Here is a 16,847-nt window from a genome sequence, read left to right on the forward strand (position 1 = left end):
GATGGGGGAGGGGGGCTACCTAGCCCCCAGGTCAGCTTTTGCCTTTCTTGTTCTAGACAGGACATCTGTCTACATGCAGCCTGGGAACGTGGACTTTTGGGGGTACACGCTGGCTCTTTTAGTCTTACAATGGGGACAGGATCCCCTGATGCCTTTCTTGAAGGGCAGAAAATGGTGTTTCTAGTTATGTGTTCTCTGTATGCAAGCTAAGACCAGGTAGTAACCGCTCCTCTGGGTGACTCAGACAGGTCCCCGCAGTCACGAGTGTCTGTCACTTGGTTCTGGGGGTCTCTCTCCCCTTGGCTGTCAGCTCCATGGTGGCAGGATCATGGGCCTGGCTCTTGCTCAGTGCTGCATAACTTCTGTTTGAATTCATTAAGAGGTAAACGAATAAGCAAACCAGAAAAACAAAATCAAACCTTTTCCAATTCTGATTCTGGGAGCCTGTCTGCCTACAAATGCCATGCACGTTGATCCCCAGAATATCTCTATCATTTGGCCTATTTTGTCTTCCTTTGCTTCAGGTTGAAGTCATCAGTGACTCCCAAGCATCCCCAACAAGCTCACAGCAGCACCATGACCAACTTGGGAACTTGTTAAAATGTCTGCACCTAGACCTGGCCCAGGGACAGATTCTGCAGGTCTAGCATGAAATCCAGGAGCCTGAATTTTTAAAACTCCCTAGGGGAGGGAGGGGTTCCTTAGAAAAATGGCTAATTCTAGATCTGGGGCAGGGAAAATACAAGATGAGCCTGCAGCATCTTAGAGTACAGGGAAGTAAGGAAGTGCTCAAAAAAACCAGAAGGACGGGGTGTGTCAAGGGACATGGGACCCAAACCTGAAAGAGCCCTCAGTTCCCAAAGCTGGACCTGGAGCAACACAAAAAATAACACGGTATTGGATCCAAAGTCTACTTTAATCCAATAATGCAGTATTGCGTTTTAATTAGTATTAGTAACACAGCATTTAGTAACAGTACTGGACACAGTATACTTTAATCCAAAGTATATAATAAACATCCACGAGCCCATCTTGATATAAATAAATCACTGAATAAATAAACGGGAAGAAGAGACAAGTCTTCCATGCAGAAGAATTTCAAATAATGTATGTAGAAACTCACCCCCCACTTCCAGAAGGTGGAGCTAAATTCCCACGTCCCCACGTGGGCTAAATGGAGCAACTCTCTTTCAAAGAACAGTGTAGGAAAAGGGGAGAAGAATAGCTTTATGGTAGAAAAACCTGGCCGACACCACCTTAAGCAAGCGATCAGATTAACCTCACCAGAGAGCAGGTGGATATCGTGACTGCTGATATTGTGGGATGAGAAGCGCACCGTGGTCTTCTTCCCCATAACCCCCAGGCTAATCATGAGAAAGACATCACAGAAACCCAGACAGGGGTAGAGGGCATTCTACAGGACCCTTGGCCAGTACCTCTCAAAGCCATCAAGGTCAGGAAAACAAGACTGAAAATTTGTCACAGCTCAGAGGAGGCTGGGTCAACATGACAACTAAATGCACTGTGGGAGCCTGGGCTGTGTTCCTAGAGCAGCAAGGGGATCTTCATGGAAAAACTGGCAAAATCCAAATCAAGTCTGGAGTTTACTTAACACTAACGTACTAGGGTTAGCTTCTGTTTCCACAAATGCACCCTAGTCAGATAAGATATTAACAGTGCAGGAGATAGGGTGAGGGGTGTTTGGGAACTTTCTGTACCATCCTTGCAACTTTTCTATAAATCTAAAATTATTCTGAAAGATTAAAAATAAATTCTCCTGGGGAGCCATTTAGGAATCGCTGGGCCTCTAAGGGCTCAGCGGTTTTTCTGAGACAACAGATGGGCTCAGAAAGTCTACTCTAGTCAAGGGGGACACAGTTTCTAACCTTTAACCCAAAGGTCATTCACATTTTCAAAACGGACACCAACCAACCGATCGATTCCCTGTGCATCCTCAAAGGATGCCAGCCCCGTTTGCAGACAACACCTCCCCTTTACTCATGTTTTCCTTTGGGGAAAAGGCCAGTGTCACAGGTTTGCATTTCCACAAATAGCTTTATCTTAGGTAACCCTACTGATAAAAACAGAGAGCTATCTGGAAAATCAGAATATCTAAGAAGAAGCCAGGCTGGAAACGGAACACCTTTATTTGTTTTAAATGGGTTTTTTAAGTGGCCTCCATACTTAGAGTTGAGAATATTTCATATAAAAATAAAATCTGTGTTTGGTGGCTGTCATAAGCCAGATCCCTCTGCATTCAGACTCGGAGACAGGCCTACTGGGGAAGCTGCCCACAGCTTCCAGTCTTTGCTTTCTAACCGTCCAGGAGGGACGTCTTTACAAATGATCATGTGCTAACAGTTCTTGAGTGCCTACTCTGTACCAGGTGCTGGGCAGGAACTTTCTCTCTAAAGATGAGGAGGGGCTCCTGGGCAGCTCACTCGGCTGGGCATCCGACTCTTGATTCCCGCTCAGGTCATGATCTCAAGGTCATGAGATGGAGCCCTGCACTGGGGCTCCGTGCTGGCTGTGGAGCCTGCTTAAGACTCTCTCTGCCCCTCCCCCCTTAAAAAAATGAGGAAACTGAGGCTGTCCATGAATGAGGAGAAGCCCCTTCACCGCTTACCAGCTGTGTGACCCTGAGCATAAATGGCGATGCTCATGACAGGAGGGCCTCCACCCCGGGGCAGCTGGGAGACTTAGATTATCTCATCGAGAGCTCAGCACTGCGCCTACCCAGCAGTAAACACAACAAAGATGAGCTCTTCGTGTCTCCCCAGGGCAAGGTCCCTTCAGTTCACTTAGAAGCTCACTTCCCAGGACATTTTCTCCTTCCTTCGGGGAGATTGTCAGACACTATTTGGAAAATTGTCTATCATGTTTCCAGATTTTTCGAGAGACACTCATTTCCCTGACGTTCCCACTGTCAGCTTACGTTTCTCCAGTGTTTCAAGGACATTTTATATAGATAGAGATACAGATTGAGATCTGCACAAGACCCAAATGGGTGTCAAATCCTGACATCATCAGGAATGACTCATGGCATACATTCAGAATAATATTCAAAGGAAGGAGAGTCCAAAAACAAAAAACATTGGGAAACCCTTACTCAAATACAGAGCTGTCATTCTGATCTCCCCAAATCAGGATCTCAGTGATGGAACGGATGGTCTCCACTAGCAGGTTCCGGTTCTGTTCTGTGACTGTGGTGTTTTTGGTCAAGACGTGGTACAGATACCTGACAGAAAGGAAAGAAAATGACGGGTTACCAACTGAAATATATGCCAGGTTCAATGACCACTAGTGACATTCTGGGGATAATGTGGCTGTGCTTTTTCAGATGCGGTTAGCTCAACTCCCATTCGGAGAAGCAACTCACCACCCAAGAAAAATGGCAGGCAATGCTGTAAAGTGTTAACCGGAAACATGCCAACCCAAACAGACACAAGAGAATCATCGAGCTCTTGAAAACGGCCGTCCTCAAACTCCCGTGTGCACGAGAATCACCTGGAAAGCCGGATAAAGTGGGGCTACTGGAGCCCAGCTGGAGACTCAGAAGCAGCGGGACTCACGGGCCTTTTCAACCCCCGGGTGATCATGATGCTGCTGAAGCAAATGGAAGCACATGGCCCAGGCCGAGCATCTAGCATAAAAACCCTCAGCCCAGGCTGATGCAGAGCTTTAGAAGAAGAGCCCCAGATTAGGGAGGGGAGATCCCAAAGCCAGTCCCTGGGGCAAATATCACGTACAATCAAGACTACCCTTGGGGGGCGCCTGGGTGGCTCAGTTGGTTAAGCGTCCAACTCTTGATTTCAGCTCAGGTCATGATCTCAGGGTTGTGGGATCGAACCCTGAGTTGGGGCTCCCTGCTCAAAGACAGAAAATGGCCCTCTCCCTCTGCTCCTCCCCCACTTGCATGCTCGCTCTCTGTCTCACTCTCTCTCTCTTACATAAAATCTTTAAAAACAAAAAAAAATGGGTACCTGGGTGATGCAGTCGGTTAAGCATCTGACTCTTGGTTTCAGCTCAGGTCATGATCTCAGGATTCTGAGATTGAGCCCTGTGCCCGACTCTGCGCTCAGCGTGGGGTCTGCTTAAGACTCTCTTTCCCTCTCCCTCTGCCCCCCACCCCGTGCATGCACCCGCTCTCTCTCTCAAGTAAATAAATCATAAAAAAAAAATGGAATGCCCATCAGAACTCACAGCTCAAATGAAGTGGGTGGCTTGTAGTTCAAGGCACTGACCTCATTTGCTGGGTACCCGCTGTAGGGGGGTGTCTGGGAGGCTATGGCCCTGAGCTTCACCCACCCAAGTGTTCCTGGAAGGCCTCTGCTGCCCCAGACCTGTGCCTGCCGCTGGGGTAGAGGCAGGTAGACCCACTCCCATCCTCAGGCCTCTACCGGTGGTCAGGGCAACCAGAAGAATCACTGAGGCCAGTCCTGGGCGATGTGGGGACTAGCACCTGGCCAGATGCCCTGGGAGTGCCACCTGCACAGCTTTAAGAGCATTGTTGCAAAGGGCAAGACTTCACTCTTTTCTATGGCTGAGTCATGTTCCATTGTATATATATATACCACATCTTCTTTACCCTTTCATCTAGCGACGGGCAGCTGAGCTCTTTTCCATAATTTGCCCATTGTTGATAATGCTGCTATAAACATCGGGGTGCATGTATCCCTTCCAAGAAGACTTGAAGATGCTGACACACCTGCCTCCTGGCTCCCAAAGGCGCTCCCTCCTCTCCCTCAGGGTTGTCCCTCAATTTTTTTTTTAAGATTTTATTTCTAAGTAATTTCTACACCCAACGTGGGGTTCAAACACACAACCCTGAGATCAAGAATCTCACTACCACTGCGCCAGCCAGAAGCCCCCCTCCCTTCGAGTTAGTATTTTTGTATCTGATGTGGATGGAGCTAGAGAATGTAACACAAAGCGAAATAAGTCAGTCAGAGAAAGACAAATACCATATGATCTCACTCCTATGTGGAATTTAAGAAACAAAACAAACATGGGGGAAAAAAGAGAGGCAAACCAAGAAACACTCTTAACTATAGAGAACACACTGATGGTTACCAGAAGGGGGGATGGGTGAAATAGGTGACGGGGATTAAGGAGTGCACTTGTGATGAGCACGATCACTAAATTCTACACCTGAAACTAATTACACTGTCAACTAAGTGGAATTTAAATAAAAACTTGAAAAAAAATTAAAAAAAAAATAAATAAAAAGACAGCATGTCCAGGGCCCAGACTGACTTAAGCTGTCATGGTTTGGGAAGAAAAGGGGGACACCAAGAGGAACTGACTCAAGAAGAATCACCTATGACTTCTTTTATGGCTACCTTCAGTTTGGAGGTGGGGCTGGTGAGAGCAAGACAGAGGGATAGGATCCTACCATCGAAAATCCCCCAAAATGGGTAGGTTATAAAGAGGTAGAACCTTGCAGATGGAACAGTAAGGCCTAATCTGCTTTAGGGGACTGGGTTTTATTTAATATTGTTGCTGTTATATTTTAAAGACCGTACAGTGAGTCACTTAATCACTGAATCAAAGATTGCATGCAACTTCTAACACACAGTAACTAGAACAGCTCTCCAAATACAGAAATCTCCACCACCTGTGCCCCAAATCTACCAGCAAGGCTGCACGTGGGCGTGGAGGCCAGTTTCCCCCTGTGCGAAGGGGACTCCACAGCACTGAAGCACCCTGGATGAAATGCAGGAGGACCCACTCGTGAATCTCTGCCTCCACCTCCCCTCCTATGCATTTTTCCCCAAGAAGCTCAGAGTGGAGTTTTCCAAATTGTGCTTCAAGGGCCCCCTACCTCAGAATCCCCCTTCGGTTGCAGATTCTAGCTCCCCACCCCAGACGCACCCACCGAAGCTGACTCAAGTGTGCATTCTGAACCAGCTCCCACTAAGGTTTCGGCATTGCTGCATCACTCACCCCATGGCCACCAGTGACACTCGGCATGTGGCCCACAGTATGCCCCCCACCCTGCTGGGACAGGCTTTGTGGGCAGCGTCGGGGGGAAGGGCAGATCCTCCCCACTCTGGCGTTTCCCTCTGCGGAGATCATCCACAGCATCCCACTAACACACTCCTGGCCCAATGGGAGAGGCAGTGGCTTTTATGGCTCCGAAGATGCCCAAGAGGGATAGGACGGTTTAAAATCTTTAGGACCAGCCCTGACTTCTAACTCTTGGCATCTCTTGGTGAAGCCTTCTGTGTTGAGAAGCGGAGCTGGTGTGCTGTTAAGGATATGCAGTTGAATGAACAGGCACCAGGCACCCACATGGGGGCAGCAAGTAGCTTCCCTGAGTACGGGCGCTCCCACCTTGGGGAAGTGAAACCCACGGGGTCGTTTTGATTGAAGGTGTAGTTTCATCACATCCATGCAAAGGAAGTAGAGTCACAAGATTTATTCCTTACAGATCCCAGGAGCTGGGGGCCCAGGGTCGTGCAATGAGTCAGAGGATGGGCAGTTCTCCATCACGGGAGATGGTACGGGAGCAGGAAACAGCAGGGTAGCAAGCACCTGTTACTGTGAAGTTTCTGTTTTACCTTGCAGTTTGGCTTAGCATACATCTGGAACTGATTTTTCTGTGTATGGTGTAAGATATTGGCTAAAATTAATTTTTTCCATATGGAAATCTAGTTGACTCAGCGTCATTTACTGAAAAGGTCCTCAGTTCTCTCTCCAATGCACTCTAATGTCACCCCTGTCATTTATCAGATGACTGTACTTGTGGGAACTCTTTCTGAATGCTCTAGTTCCACGGATCTATTCGTTTACCTTTGTGCTGATACCACGGTGTCTGATTATTGCAGCTTTACGATAAATCCTGCTATGTGATAATGGAAGTCCTCCAACTTTTTTCCCTTTGTTTTTTCATTATTGTATTGGCTATTCTTGGCCCCTTACATTTCCATATAAATTTTAAAATCCCCTTCTCAACTTCCACAAAACTACTTGCTAAGATTTCCTTTAAGATTGCCCTAAATCTCAGGGCGCCTGGATGGCTCAGTCGTTAAGCGTCTGTCAAATAAATAAATAAATAAAAAATCTTAAAAAAAAAGATTGCCCTAAATCTCTAGCTAAATATAGAGGGAACTGACATCTTTACAATAAGGTAACATCATGACATTTACATTTCTCTCATTGTTGGCTGGATAGGGTCTGGCACATCTTTTGCTAGATTTATTTGTAGGTAACCGATGTTTTTTTGATGCTGTTGTAAAATGGTAGCGCCTGAAATACTCATTTTCTAAATGTCTGCTGTTGGTAGATGCAAACACCCACTACATCTCAACCCCCAAATTTCTATGATGATTGTACCTGTACCTTGCTCATCTTTTCACGCCCCACTATACCCTAGTACACTGTTTTAGGTAATGGGAAAGGAAGGAAGGAAGGAAGGAAGGAAGAGGCCCTCAACATATGTTTGCTTAAATGTACGGGGGTGGGGGGGATAGCTGAATGGATTAAGGTTTAATATTTTAACGCTGCACCTAATTCCTGAGCTTTGGAAGATCAAGTAATTCAACTATCTAGAGATATCAATATAGCTTAATAACTTTCTGATTTTGAGCGTAACACTCATTTTAGGAAGGTTGAATGCTTCAACAACAAAAGAGACCTGTCAATTACGCCACTGCCCAGAGATGAGCACTGCTGGAATGTGATCTGTTTCCTTGGGTCTTGTCCTTTGCTGTGGATATTCAGGTAGTTGAGCTCCTGCTGCAGATCCATTTCCCTGCTCATCTTTCCCACCCCCTCTTAGGGTAATAAAAGCATTTTTGTTATTGACAACCATTTGCAAGCATCTGTAATGGCTACACAGTTGACAGGACAAGCACAGCAGTTACTCTTCTGCTGGACATTAGGATTCCTCATTGTTTAGATGATCAACAACGTTACCATGGCTGTCTTGGTGTGCAAGGCTCTGTCCCTACCTCAGATAAGTTTCCAAGGGCAGAAGGACAGAGTTTTCTCTTACAATGATCACTGGTACAATGAAAACATTTTCTCTCAAACTCTGTGTGTGCACATTTTTATCATCATCATCAAAACAGCTGCAGCTAGGCTCTTTTGCGAGGCCCTCTTCTGAGTGCTTCAGATGTATTCACTCATTAAACCCTTAAAATAAGCGGGGTTGATGCTCTGGGGAGCTGAGGCTCTGGGAGGCTAGGATCTGCCCAGAGTCCTGATGCAGGGGACCCAGGCAGTCTGACTCCAGACCCCTTGCTTATAACCATGATAGGAGAGAAAATGCAAACAACGAAGTAAACACTATTATTAGCAAGCATTTACATGAAGTTATAAATGAATGCCTACCATGCAAGGAAACCAAGCAGATAAATAATAAACAAAAAGGCATGAAAATACATATCCGATCTTAAAGTCAGTACTTATAACTGACCCTTACTCTATTTCTTCAGAAAACAGCCAACATCATTATATCTCCAGCACAAGTTCTGTAGAATGTAGAATCTCAATATCAGACCCTGCAAAGGCGTGTGCTCTACGTTGAGCGATAAGCTGAAGAGTCTGAAATGTTTGGATAGAAAACCATAGCCTGTTGCCAGCGCACAACGAACACACCAGAGGCTCCTCGCCAAGGACGATGAACTGTAAACAAATTCTGCCTCCACAGACCCTGCTCTCTCAAGAGGCACTTATTTCACAGGTTAAACCATTACAGTCAATAATCATTATGTCCACTTCAGAGACACACACTAAGTTCATACAAGTTTTATGACCTGTATCATAATATGCCTCTTAGGATGCTCCTACTGGAAAATCCTGAAACTTAAGCTAAAGTGTGAGGAAGGATAAGTGGAGTGGCAGAGGCCTAAGGAGACCAGAAGTCCACTCCGCACAAAGCACACATCCCCAAATAACAATGTCTGGGGGACAGAGGGACACGGAGCCTTTGTCTGTTCGGTCTGCTCAGCACCAGGGCAGAGACTACCCAGAGCATTCCCTCTGTGCCTTGGGAACCACACGTGGTCAATGCCCGGCCCTCTGGCCTACAGGACAAGGAGAAGCTCCACATGGGGTGCAATGAGACCAGAGGATTGGGGACAAGTGTGATAAGTGGTGCTTCTCCCGATGAATCACCCCAGAAAGATGTCAAACTGGGCCAGCCAGTGAGACTGGGTCTGAGATTTGAGATGCTGACAACCACACAGGGGTGTAGGCAGGGCTTGCAGCCCTACACACAAAGTCACAGCTCCAGCATGGACGCGGGGACCAAACTGGCCAGAGCAGGCCATTGTTAAGAAAAGCCTGGCCAGAACTTGCCTCTTTCATTCACCTGTGACAAATACTCGCTGATCACTGTGTGCCAGGCCCTGTGCCAGCATCTGACAATTCCCAGGTGAACAAGCCACCCAGGTCTCTGTCCTTGTGAAGTTTATGCTCAAATTGGGAGAGACAACATATGCTCAAGTAAGACCATTTGTGACAGCAAAAGGACAAGCCTGAGGAACCCTGGCCAGCTTCCTGGGGATCTAACTCACGGCTGGGACAAAGCTTGAAAAGCCCAGAGCATCTAACAGCTGGTCTAACTGTGGCGATGGGAAGACTGTACATGACAATGTATTAATTGAGTGGGAGTGAGGACAAGTGACATTAGAGATGACGGTAGAGCTTCTTGCTGCTGAAGTCACCAGGGCAATCTTTATGGAAGAATTGGTATTTCAGTAATACAGTGGGCATTTGGATGGGCAGGAAGAGGAGAGCTCAAGTGGAGAGAGCAAAGATGCAGACAGGTGGGCATGTGAGGTGTGTGTCACAGAGAGTGAGACAGGAGGCCCATCAAGGTGAAGCAGCACAAGAAACACCCCTGGATTAGGGGAGGCGGCCACCGTCACTTCCCAGAAGGCCGCAGCGGTCCAACTGGATGCCCACCTCCTGCTGGGCCCTCCCCCAACCTACCCTGCAAATTTTGGTTGGACCACGGTACTGCTGTTAAAAAAAAACAAACAAAAAACCTTCAAGGGCTGCCCATTGTTCTCAGCCTGATGTCCAAATTCCTTAATGTGATTTAAGGAGAGTTCTTTGTGACCTCTCCTGCCTCATCGATCTGCTCTGGGGTCCTACACTTCCCCCTGCCCCCATATGCAAGCCCTTGCTGAATGACTTGAGCCCCTCTTTCTCTCTCTCTCCTCCAGGCCTCTCAATCACTGTTTCCTCTGCCTACAGCATCCCCGCGTCCACCCTCCCCCCTATAGTCTGGCACACCTCTCATCTTTTAAACCTCCCTTTAAATGGGTGTCTGCCTACCAAGGATGCTCCTGACTCCCTAGCCTGCATTAGAAGGCCCTCACCTGTGCTCCAAAACTAGAAGGATGGCAACAGAGTCTAGAGCACTCTGAAGGCCTGGATGGAAGAACTTGGACTTGACATAATGGGTGCCTCGGGCTCATTATAAGTGAAATGGTGAATATGATATCCTTAAAAAAAAAAAATTAGTCTGGCAATACTATACCCTTAAAAATAATCGGTGCTGGGGTGCCTGGGTGGCTCAGTCGTTAAGCTTCTGCCTTCGGCTCAGGTCATGATCCCAGGGTCCTGGGATCGAGCCCTGCATCGGGCTCCCTGTTCCGCGGGAAGCCTGCTTCTCCCTCCCCCACTCCCCCTGCTTGTGTTCCCTCTCTCGCTGTCTCTCTCTCTCTCAAAAAAAAATAAAATCTTTAAAAAAAAAAAAATCAGTGCTATCTTAGGCAAAGGTTGACTAAACCGGGAACAGGTGATCATCTGCCTGCTAGATACACATTCCCCTTCTCTTTGGGTAAGAACCCCAGATTTTCCCAGGGGAAACCACCCCTTTCTCTCATTCTCTGTCCACTAGCTTGGGAGGAGCTGATGCTGCCCCAGTTCCAGGCAAGGGCCAATTAGAGCACCCCATACCCCTGGCCACAGTGACTAGCTCAGGGTCAGGCATGAGACCCCAGGTTGGTCCAACTATACTCACTTCTGGACAATATTTAGAGAAAAAGCTCTTTTTCCCACGGATTGCTAGACTGATACGATGTAAGCCTAGAGCCTGCTGAGAATGACACCAACAACACAGAAGAAAGCTGAGACAAGAACTGGAAAGAGACAGATGCTGACAGCTTTGTCTGAACACCTGGACTTGGCCATGGCTTAGCTAGGACAGACCGCTCAGGGACAGGAGCCAATCAGTTCTGTTTGGGGCATAAGGCAATTCCAGCTGGGTTTCGGTCACTCACAACCAAGAATCTTGACCCACACATAAAGGTAATCAGAATTAAGGGGACAGCACAACACAACACCAAAACAGTTCTACCAATCTGTGGACTTGCGGTTCCTGCTAAAGGTGATCTTTCAGAAGCAATCACACAACTCCATCTCAGTAAAGGTTCTGCTTGCTGGTGGGCATTTGTTAGTCAGTGTCACGGCCTTGCTACTAGTCTGGGCAATAAACCACCCGTGACATGTAGCCAATAACCTCTTACTATCTCAGTCTGCTTCGACTGAATCTCTAACTCGATTCAGTACACAAGGACCACAGGCACACAGTTTCCCATTACTTAGCAAAGTCGAACCCTGTCTAACAGAAAGATTCCTTTCCAGTTTGAAAGCTGAGAATGTTAGAAGAATAATGTGGTTCAAAAGCAATTACCGCTCTCTGTACTATCTTCTCGATTTTTCTTTAAATCTCAAACTGTTCTTAAAAATAAAGTCTATTTTTAAAACGGGGAGGGTTCCTAGGTGCTTTTCATGTCCAAAAAAACCTTTAAAAAAAAAAATCTAAATTCTTTATCTTAATCTTTCCTCTCCACCCACACTGCCCCAGGTCAAGCTAAGAGTATATTAGGGTGACCAAGACTTTCCCAGTTTTAGCACTGAAAGTCCCATGTCCTGGGAAATCCCTCAGTCCCAGGCACACCGGGATGGTTGGTCACCCTTCGTGTCAGATGAAGCCCAAGCCCCGTTCTACCTCCAATCTTATTTCCTACAACCACCAGCACCACATTGATACTCCACAAACCCCAGGGTCCCCCTCCCACATCCTGCGGCCCCACATGATGGCTCTGTCCTTGAAGACTCTGCTCTGGTGTTGCCTCCCCCAGAAAGCTTCCAAGGGTTCCTACAGAACCCTGACTACAGAGCTCCCAGCACTTGTCCTGCTGTACAGTCACTGGCTTTATGGCTGTCTCCCCCACCAGCCTGTGAATTCCCTCAGGGAATGAGCTGTTCTGTACCTAAGGCCCAAGATGCTTACTATCAGAGCCAAATGAAGAACATCACAAGCACTGGGGTGAGCACTAGCTGTTTATGACACTCTTTTCCAAGTCATTTTGGGATCTTCTAAGCCCCACAGCAGTCTGCAAATTGCCAGGTTCCTCAGACTGTAATATGGATTAAGCTGATCTGCCTGATCCAGGACAGGCAGCTCAGGTTTCCAAAAGCACCCAATGGCCTTTTAACCTCAACAATGAACCTGGGCAGTTCCCAGATACTTCAAAGGAATCTGTGAACCTTTACCATTCCCTGGCTGGCTGGCGGGTAAAGATGCCCCATCAGGCAGAGAGACTCAACCAAGTTGAAAGTCTGCCCAAACTGACTTAGGAAGCAGCTTCCTTCAGAAAGACAGTGCAGTGGTGCGAGCACTGAAGTCAGATCCAGGCTTTTTGACCGTTTCAGTTGTTGTCACCTTGTGGCAAGTGACTTAACCTCTTTGAACCTTAGTTTCCACTTCTATAAAATGGAAAACAGTAACAGTTCCTATAACTCACAGACTTGTGAGGACTAAAGGAAATAACACACAGGAAGTCCTCAATAAGTACCTGGCACCAAAAAAAAAAATGCATTCAATAATTATTAAAGTATTTTACAAGGGCTGGAGGCAGGCAGAGCTAGGTGAAAGCCTGCAGGTGCCTGGATGCTGGCTGGAGGCCCAACGTCCTTTAGATAACCATCCTCCCCTTCTCAGCCACATCTACCCACTCTCTAAATTCCTGAAATCCTTCTGCCTCTCCCTTTCCAGTCCAGCTGCCGTCCCATTTAAGATTCCTGACTTCCCTACACACCCCCATCCTGTCCTGTGCCTCTCTCCTCCCTATGTCCTCTCATCACTTCCCTAAAACCATTCCTTACGACATACTGATCCCTCCTGCCCCCCCCCAACTCTTTGAGACTCACAAACATTTATGAAACGCCTGTTCCGTGCTAGAAAAGACATAGCTGAGAAGCACAGCACCCCAACCCCTGGCCAAATGAGAAGCCCCAGCTGATTTCCCTCCCACCAATCCTTTCCCTGGGCCCCTGTCTTCCTTCTACTGCTCCCTGCCTCCCCCCTCTAACCTTCTTCCTTCCCATTAGTAATCTTCAGAGCTCCCTCTGGAAACCAGCCTATTTCTTACCACCAAAGGATTGCCTACTCCCAACCCAAATGCCCCCCCACTAGATTTTCCTCCCTGAAGTCATTCCCTCCACAAAAATCTCTATTTTCCATCGCCTCACCCCCCCCCGGCCAAAATCCTAGGTTTGTCTGCATGCTCTGGACCTGTCCCCAATTCACCCATTTTTTCCCCACTCTTTCGGTAGCCACCGAGCTCCTACTGTGTGCCAGGCACAGCACTAGATGCTGGAAATACAGCTGTGAGCAGAACAAAACAGTCTCTGCTCTCCTGGAAGTACCAGTTTAGGAGCAGACAGAAAAGAAGTAAAAAACAGGGTAAAGGCAGATAGTGAAGACAGGCATTGAACGAAAGCAAGAGAAAGATCAGAAGGAAAGGAACTGAAGTGGGGAAGCACTTTAGGTAGGGTGGTCTGGGAAGGCCTTACCTAGCTGATAAACACAGCTACAACTATTAGCCACCTACAGTGTAAGAGACACTAGATCAATCTCTTTCCATGCATGATATTATTGAATGCTTGAACAGTGTACACCATCCCCATTTGCAGATGGGGAACCAGAGGCTCAAGGAAGTGAAGTAATTTGGCCAAGGTCACACAGCCATTAAGCGGTAGAATCAGGATTTGAATGCAGGTCTGACTGCAAGGCCATTCTGTGCACTCCTGCTTCCCAGGACCATGTTGGCCACCTGTCCTCCCCCAGAGCTCTACTTCTGATATTCCCTCCTTAGACTCCCCCAAGGGGAAAAAAAATTTAAACGATTGTCCTTTATTGAGCACTTGTACATGCTTCCAGTTTTACGAGCATTCCCTTACCCAACCCTCAAAACAACCATAGGGAGTAGGTGCTGTCACTATAACCACTTTACAACTGAGGAAACTGAGGCCTAAATTCACACACTTAGATTCGAACCCCGATCTGACTCCCAGGTCCAGATCTCTGGCCCCTAAGCTGTCCAGCCTAAGAAGTACCACCCTCAGAAGCTTGGTGCCCACCGCTGCCCCCGGGAAGAACGAAGTCTGCATCCGTAAACTGAAATCTATGCCCTTACTTTACAAATGGGGATCCTGAGATTCTGAGAAGCTAAGCCACTTGCCCAAGGTCACACAGCGAGGAGCGACGGTGTCAGGGTTCGAACCCAGGCGCCCTGACTCCAGAGCCCTCGCTCTTAACCATCGTACAGCCTCTCCCGGGGGTGTCTCTCCGCCCTCCACCTCGCTCTCACACCTCGTAGCGCCCCCAGCCCGGGGCTATGCGCCCCCAACCCCACGTCCAGCCCCGCGGCCTGGGCCCCTCAGCCCCCAACACACTCACTTGAGGTGGTCCAAGGAGTGGATGTTGCGGGAAGACTTGCCATGGCCCCCGCCCACCCAGCTCCGCGAGCGGCCAAACATGTTGGCGGCCCCGACGCGTTGCCCGCCTCACGGTCTCATGCCCGAGCGGCCGAGCGGCCGGGCGCCCGCAGCGGCAACACAAGCGAAGGAGACAACGGCGGAGGTGGTAGGGGGACCGCCAACCACCTTCCTCCCCGGCCCACAGCTCCGCACTGACATTCAGCCGGAACCGGCCGTTCGACCGCCGCGCTTTACGGCCGCCGCCACGAGGAACGCTGGGAAGTGCAGTTCGCTCGCGAGGCCCCCGCCGACAGCACTCTGCGAACGAACTACAAGGCCCGGCGTGCATCGGGGAACTGCGGGCCTGCGGCCTTGGAGAAGAGGCGGAGCGAGAGGAGGGGGAGAGCCCGCAGTATCGGAGGGTGGGCGCGAATGGGAAGCCTGTGCGCGCAGCCCTGAGGAGGGAATCGGTGAAGATGGGTGCTTAAAAGTAACCGCAATGTTTACAATCTTTAGCTTGTATGAAAAGAATAAGAATAGTTATTGCATGGCGTATCCTATGTGCCACCGTCCTGAGCGCTTTACATATACTGATATTTAAGGCTAACCACCAACCTAGGAGCTGGGTACTATCATCCATCCCCATACTACCTATGGCAAAACTGAATCACAGAGGGGTTGACTTACCCAAGGTCATGCAGCTAGTCCGTGCGTGGTTCAAACCCTGGCACCCTCATTTTATGCCCCAGTAAGTTAATCTGTACCAAATCGGCAATGGTCTTGACTGTCCTTATAGCTTTTTTTCTTTTTCCACTTAAACTTAAAAAATAGATTTTGAAAGGCCTTCAGGCAACAATGTACCAAAACTGAACCTCCTCTGCTTTCAGAGGGTTTCTCTAGTCTTCAACCAAAATTCAAGCAATTCCCAAAACTACCACATTGAAGAAAAAGAAGAAGAAGAAAAGAAACATCCAACTCCCCACATAAGACAAGAAAATGTATCTAAATTTCTGTCCTGGAGTAGAAGTTAAGCTACCTGGAGGCAAGACTGCCCTATTCACCATTCATTCATTCCTTTCTACACCGCAGTTATCTAAGGCCTACTGTGTCCCATTAACTGTGCTCAGAGTTGGGCTGAGGGCCCATGTTCTCCCCACTGCCTAGCACAAAGTTTGGCACATCATAGGGTCTCAACAAATATTGGCAGAGTGAATGAGTGAAGGAATGAAGGTGTATTTCACCTTCAGCAGTTGGAGGTTTAACGGTTTGCTCTGTAATTCATGTAAAGGGGCAAAGAGACAGAAATGGAGAAAAACAGGCAGGTCTAATCTCCAAACACACAGACCTAGCATCTTTCCAGGCCCTCCCTTTTCTCTGGGCCTAGATTTCCTCATCTGTACAAAGGGGTAGCACACTACACAGCCACGTCTAGCTGCAATTAAGCGATGTATGTAAAACACCCAGCTCAGTGTGACCTGAGATTTAAAGGTCTGTCCTGGCGCCTGGCTGGCTCAGTCAGCAGAGCATGCGACACTTGATGTTGGGGTTGTGAATTCAAGCCCCACTTTGGGTGTAGAGATTACTTGAAAATCAAATCTTTAAAAAATAGTAAAGGTCTGTTGAACTGCTCCGGAAGGCGCTTTGGGCAAGATCAGTCTCCTGAAAGATATACAAGGGCGCTCATGAGAAGGGGAATCAAGGAAGGCGAGACTCACTTTTCTATGTACTTCTTGGTTGTTTCAATGTTTAACCACGTCCTGTTTTCAAACATCGTTTACAAAGCAAAACAAGAAGCAACCCCACTGCTGCAGGACTGACCTGCCTGGGAATCTCTTTATTCAAGTGTCCCTGAACCCTATTATGCACATCCTCGCAATGGGCAGACCTTCTGGCAGCCAGAATTTGGAGAGATGAAGGAGGCACTGATTAATCTTCCCCACCACGGAAAACTGCCACTTTGGAAAGTCCGAGATTTTCACTGATAAATTCACCGCCCCCCTACCCTGCCTCCTTTTGACAGGTAAACTGAGTCGTGACGCCATATCCAAGTCCAAGGGGGTCTGCTGAGGAAGCTCGGGGGTTTCCTTCAGCTGTCTTAACCTTTTGGATACGTCTAGTTT

The 16,847-nt window shown here is 48.0% G+C and overlaps 1 protein-coding gene across 12 annotated transcripts in view; it reads right to left on the reverse strand.

Annotated features, from left to right (window-relative positions):
- The window catches only part of CLEC16A (C-type lectin domain containing 16A), a 194,689-nt gene extending 179,707 nt beyond the window's left edge, over nt 1-14,982 (reverse strand). For 7 of the 12 annotated variants that reach the window (XM_081820024.1, XM_081820026.1, XM_081820025.1 and 4 more), the window contains exons 1-2: nt 14,708-14,980; nt 3,110-3,238 (exon numbers count right to left, since the gene is read on the reverse strand). In XM_081820024.1, the coding sequence (XP_081676150.1) occupies nt 3,110-3,238; nt 14,708-14,787 (209 nt within the window). In that variant the 5' untranslated portion in view covers nt 14,788-14,980. Of the gene's footprint in view, nt 1-3,109; nt 3,239-14,707 lie in introns of all 12 variants that reach the window. The other 5 variants (XM_081820029.1, XM_081820028.1, XM_081820034.1 and 2 more) reach the window with 2 other exon arrangements.
- Between the last annotated feature and the right edge of the window lie 1,865 nt (nt 14,983-16,847).

The sequence above is a fragment of the Leptonychotes weddellii genome, chromosome 5 (genome assembly GCF_054177405.1).
Source record: "Leptonychotes weddellii isolate Sample4059 chromosome 5, ASM5417740v2, whole genome shotgun sequence".
Classification (NCBI taxonomy): domain Eukaryota; kingdom Metazoa; phylum Chordata; class Mammalia; order Carnivora; family Phocidae; genus Leptonychotes; species Leptonychotes weddellii.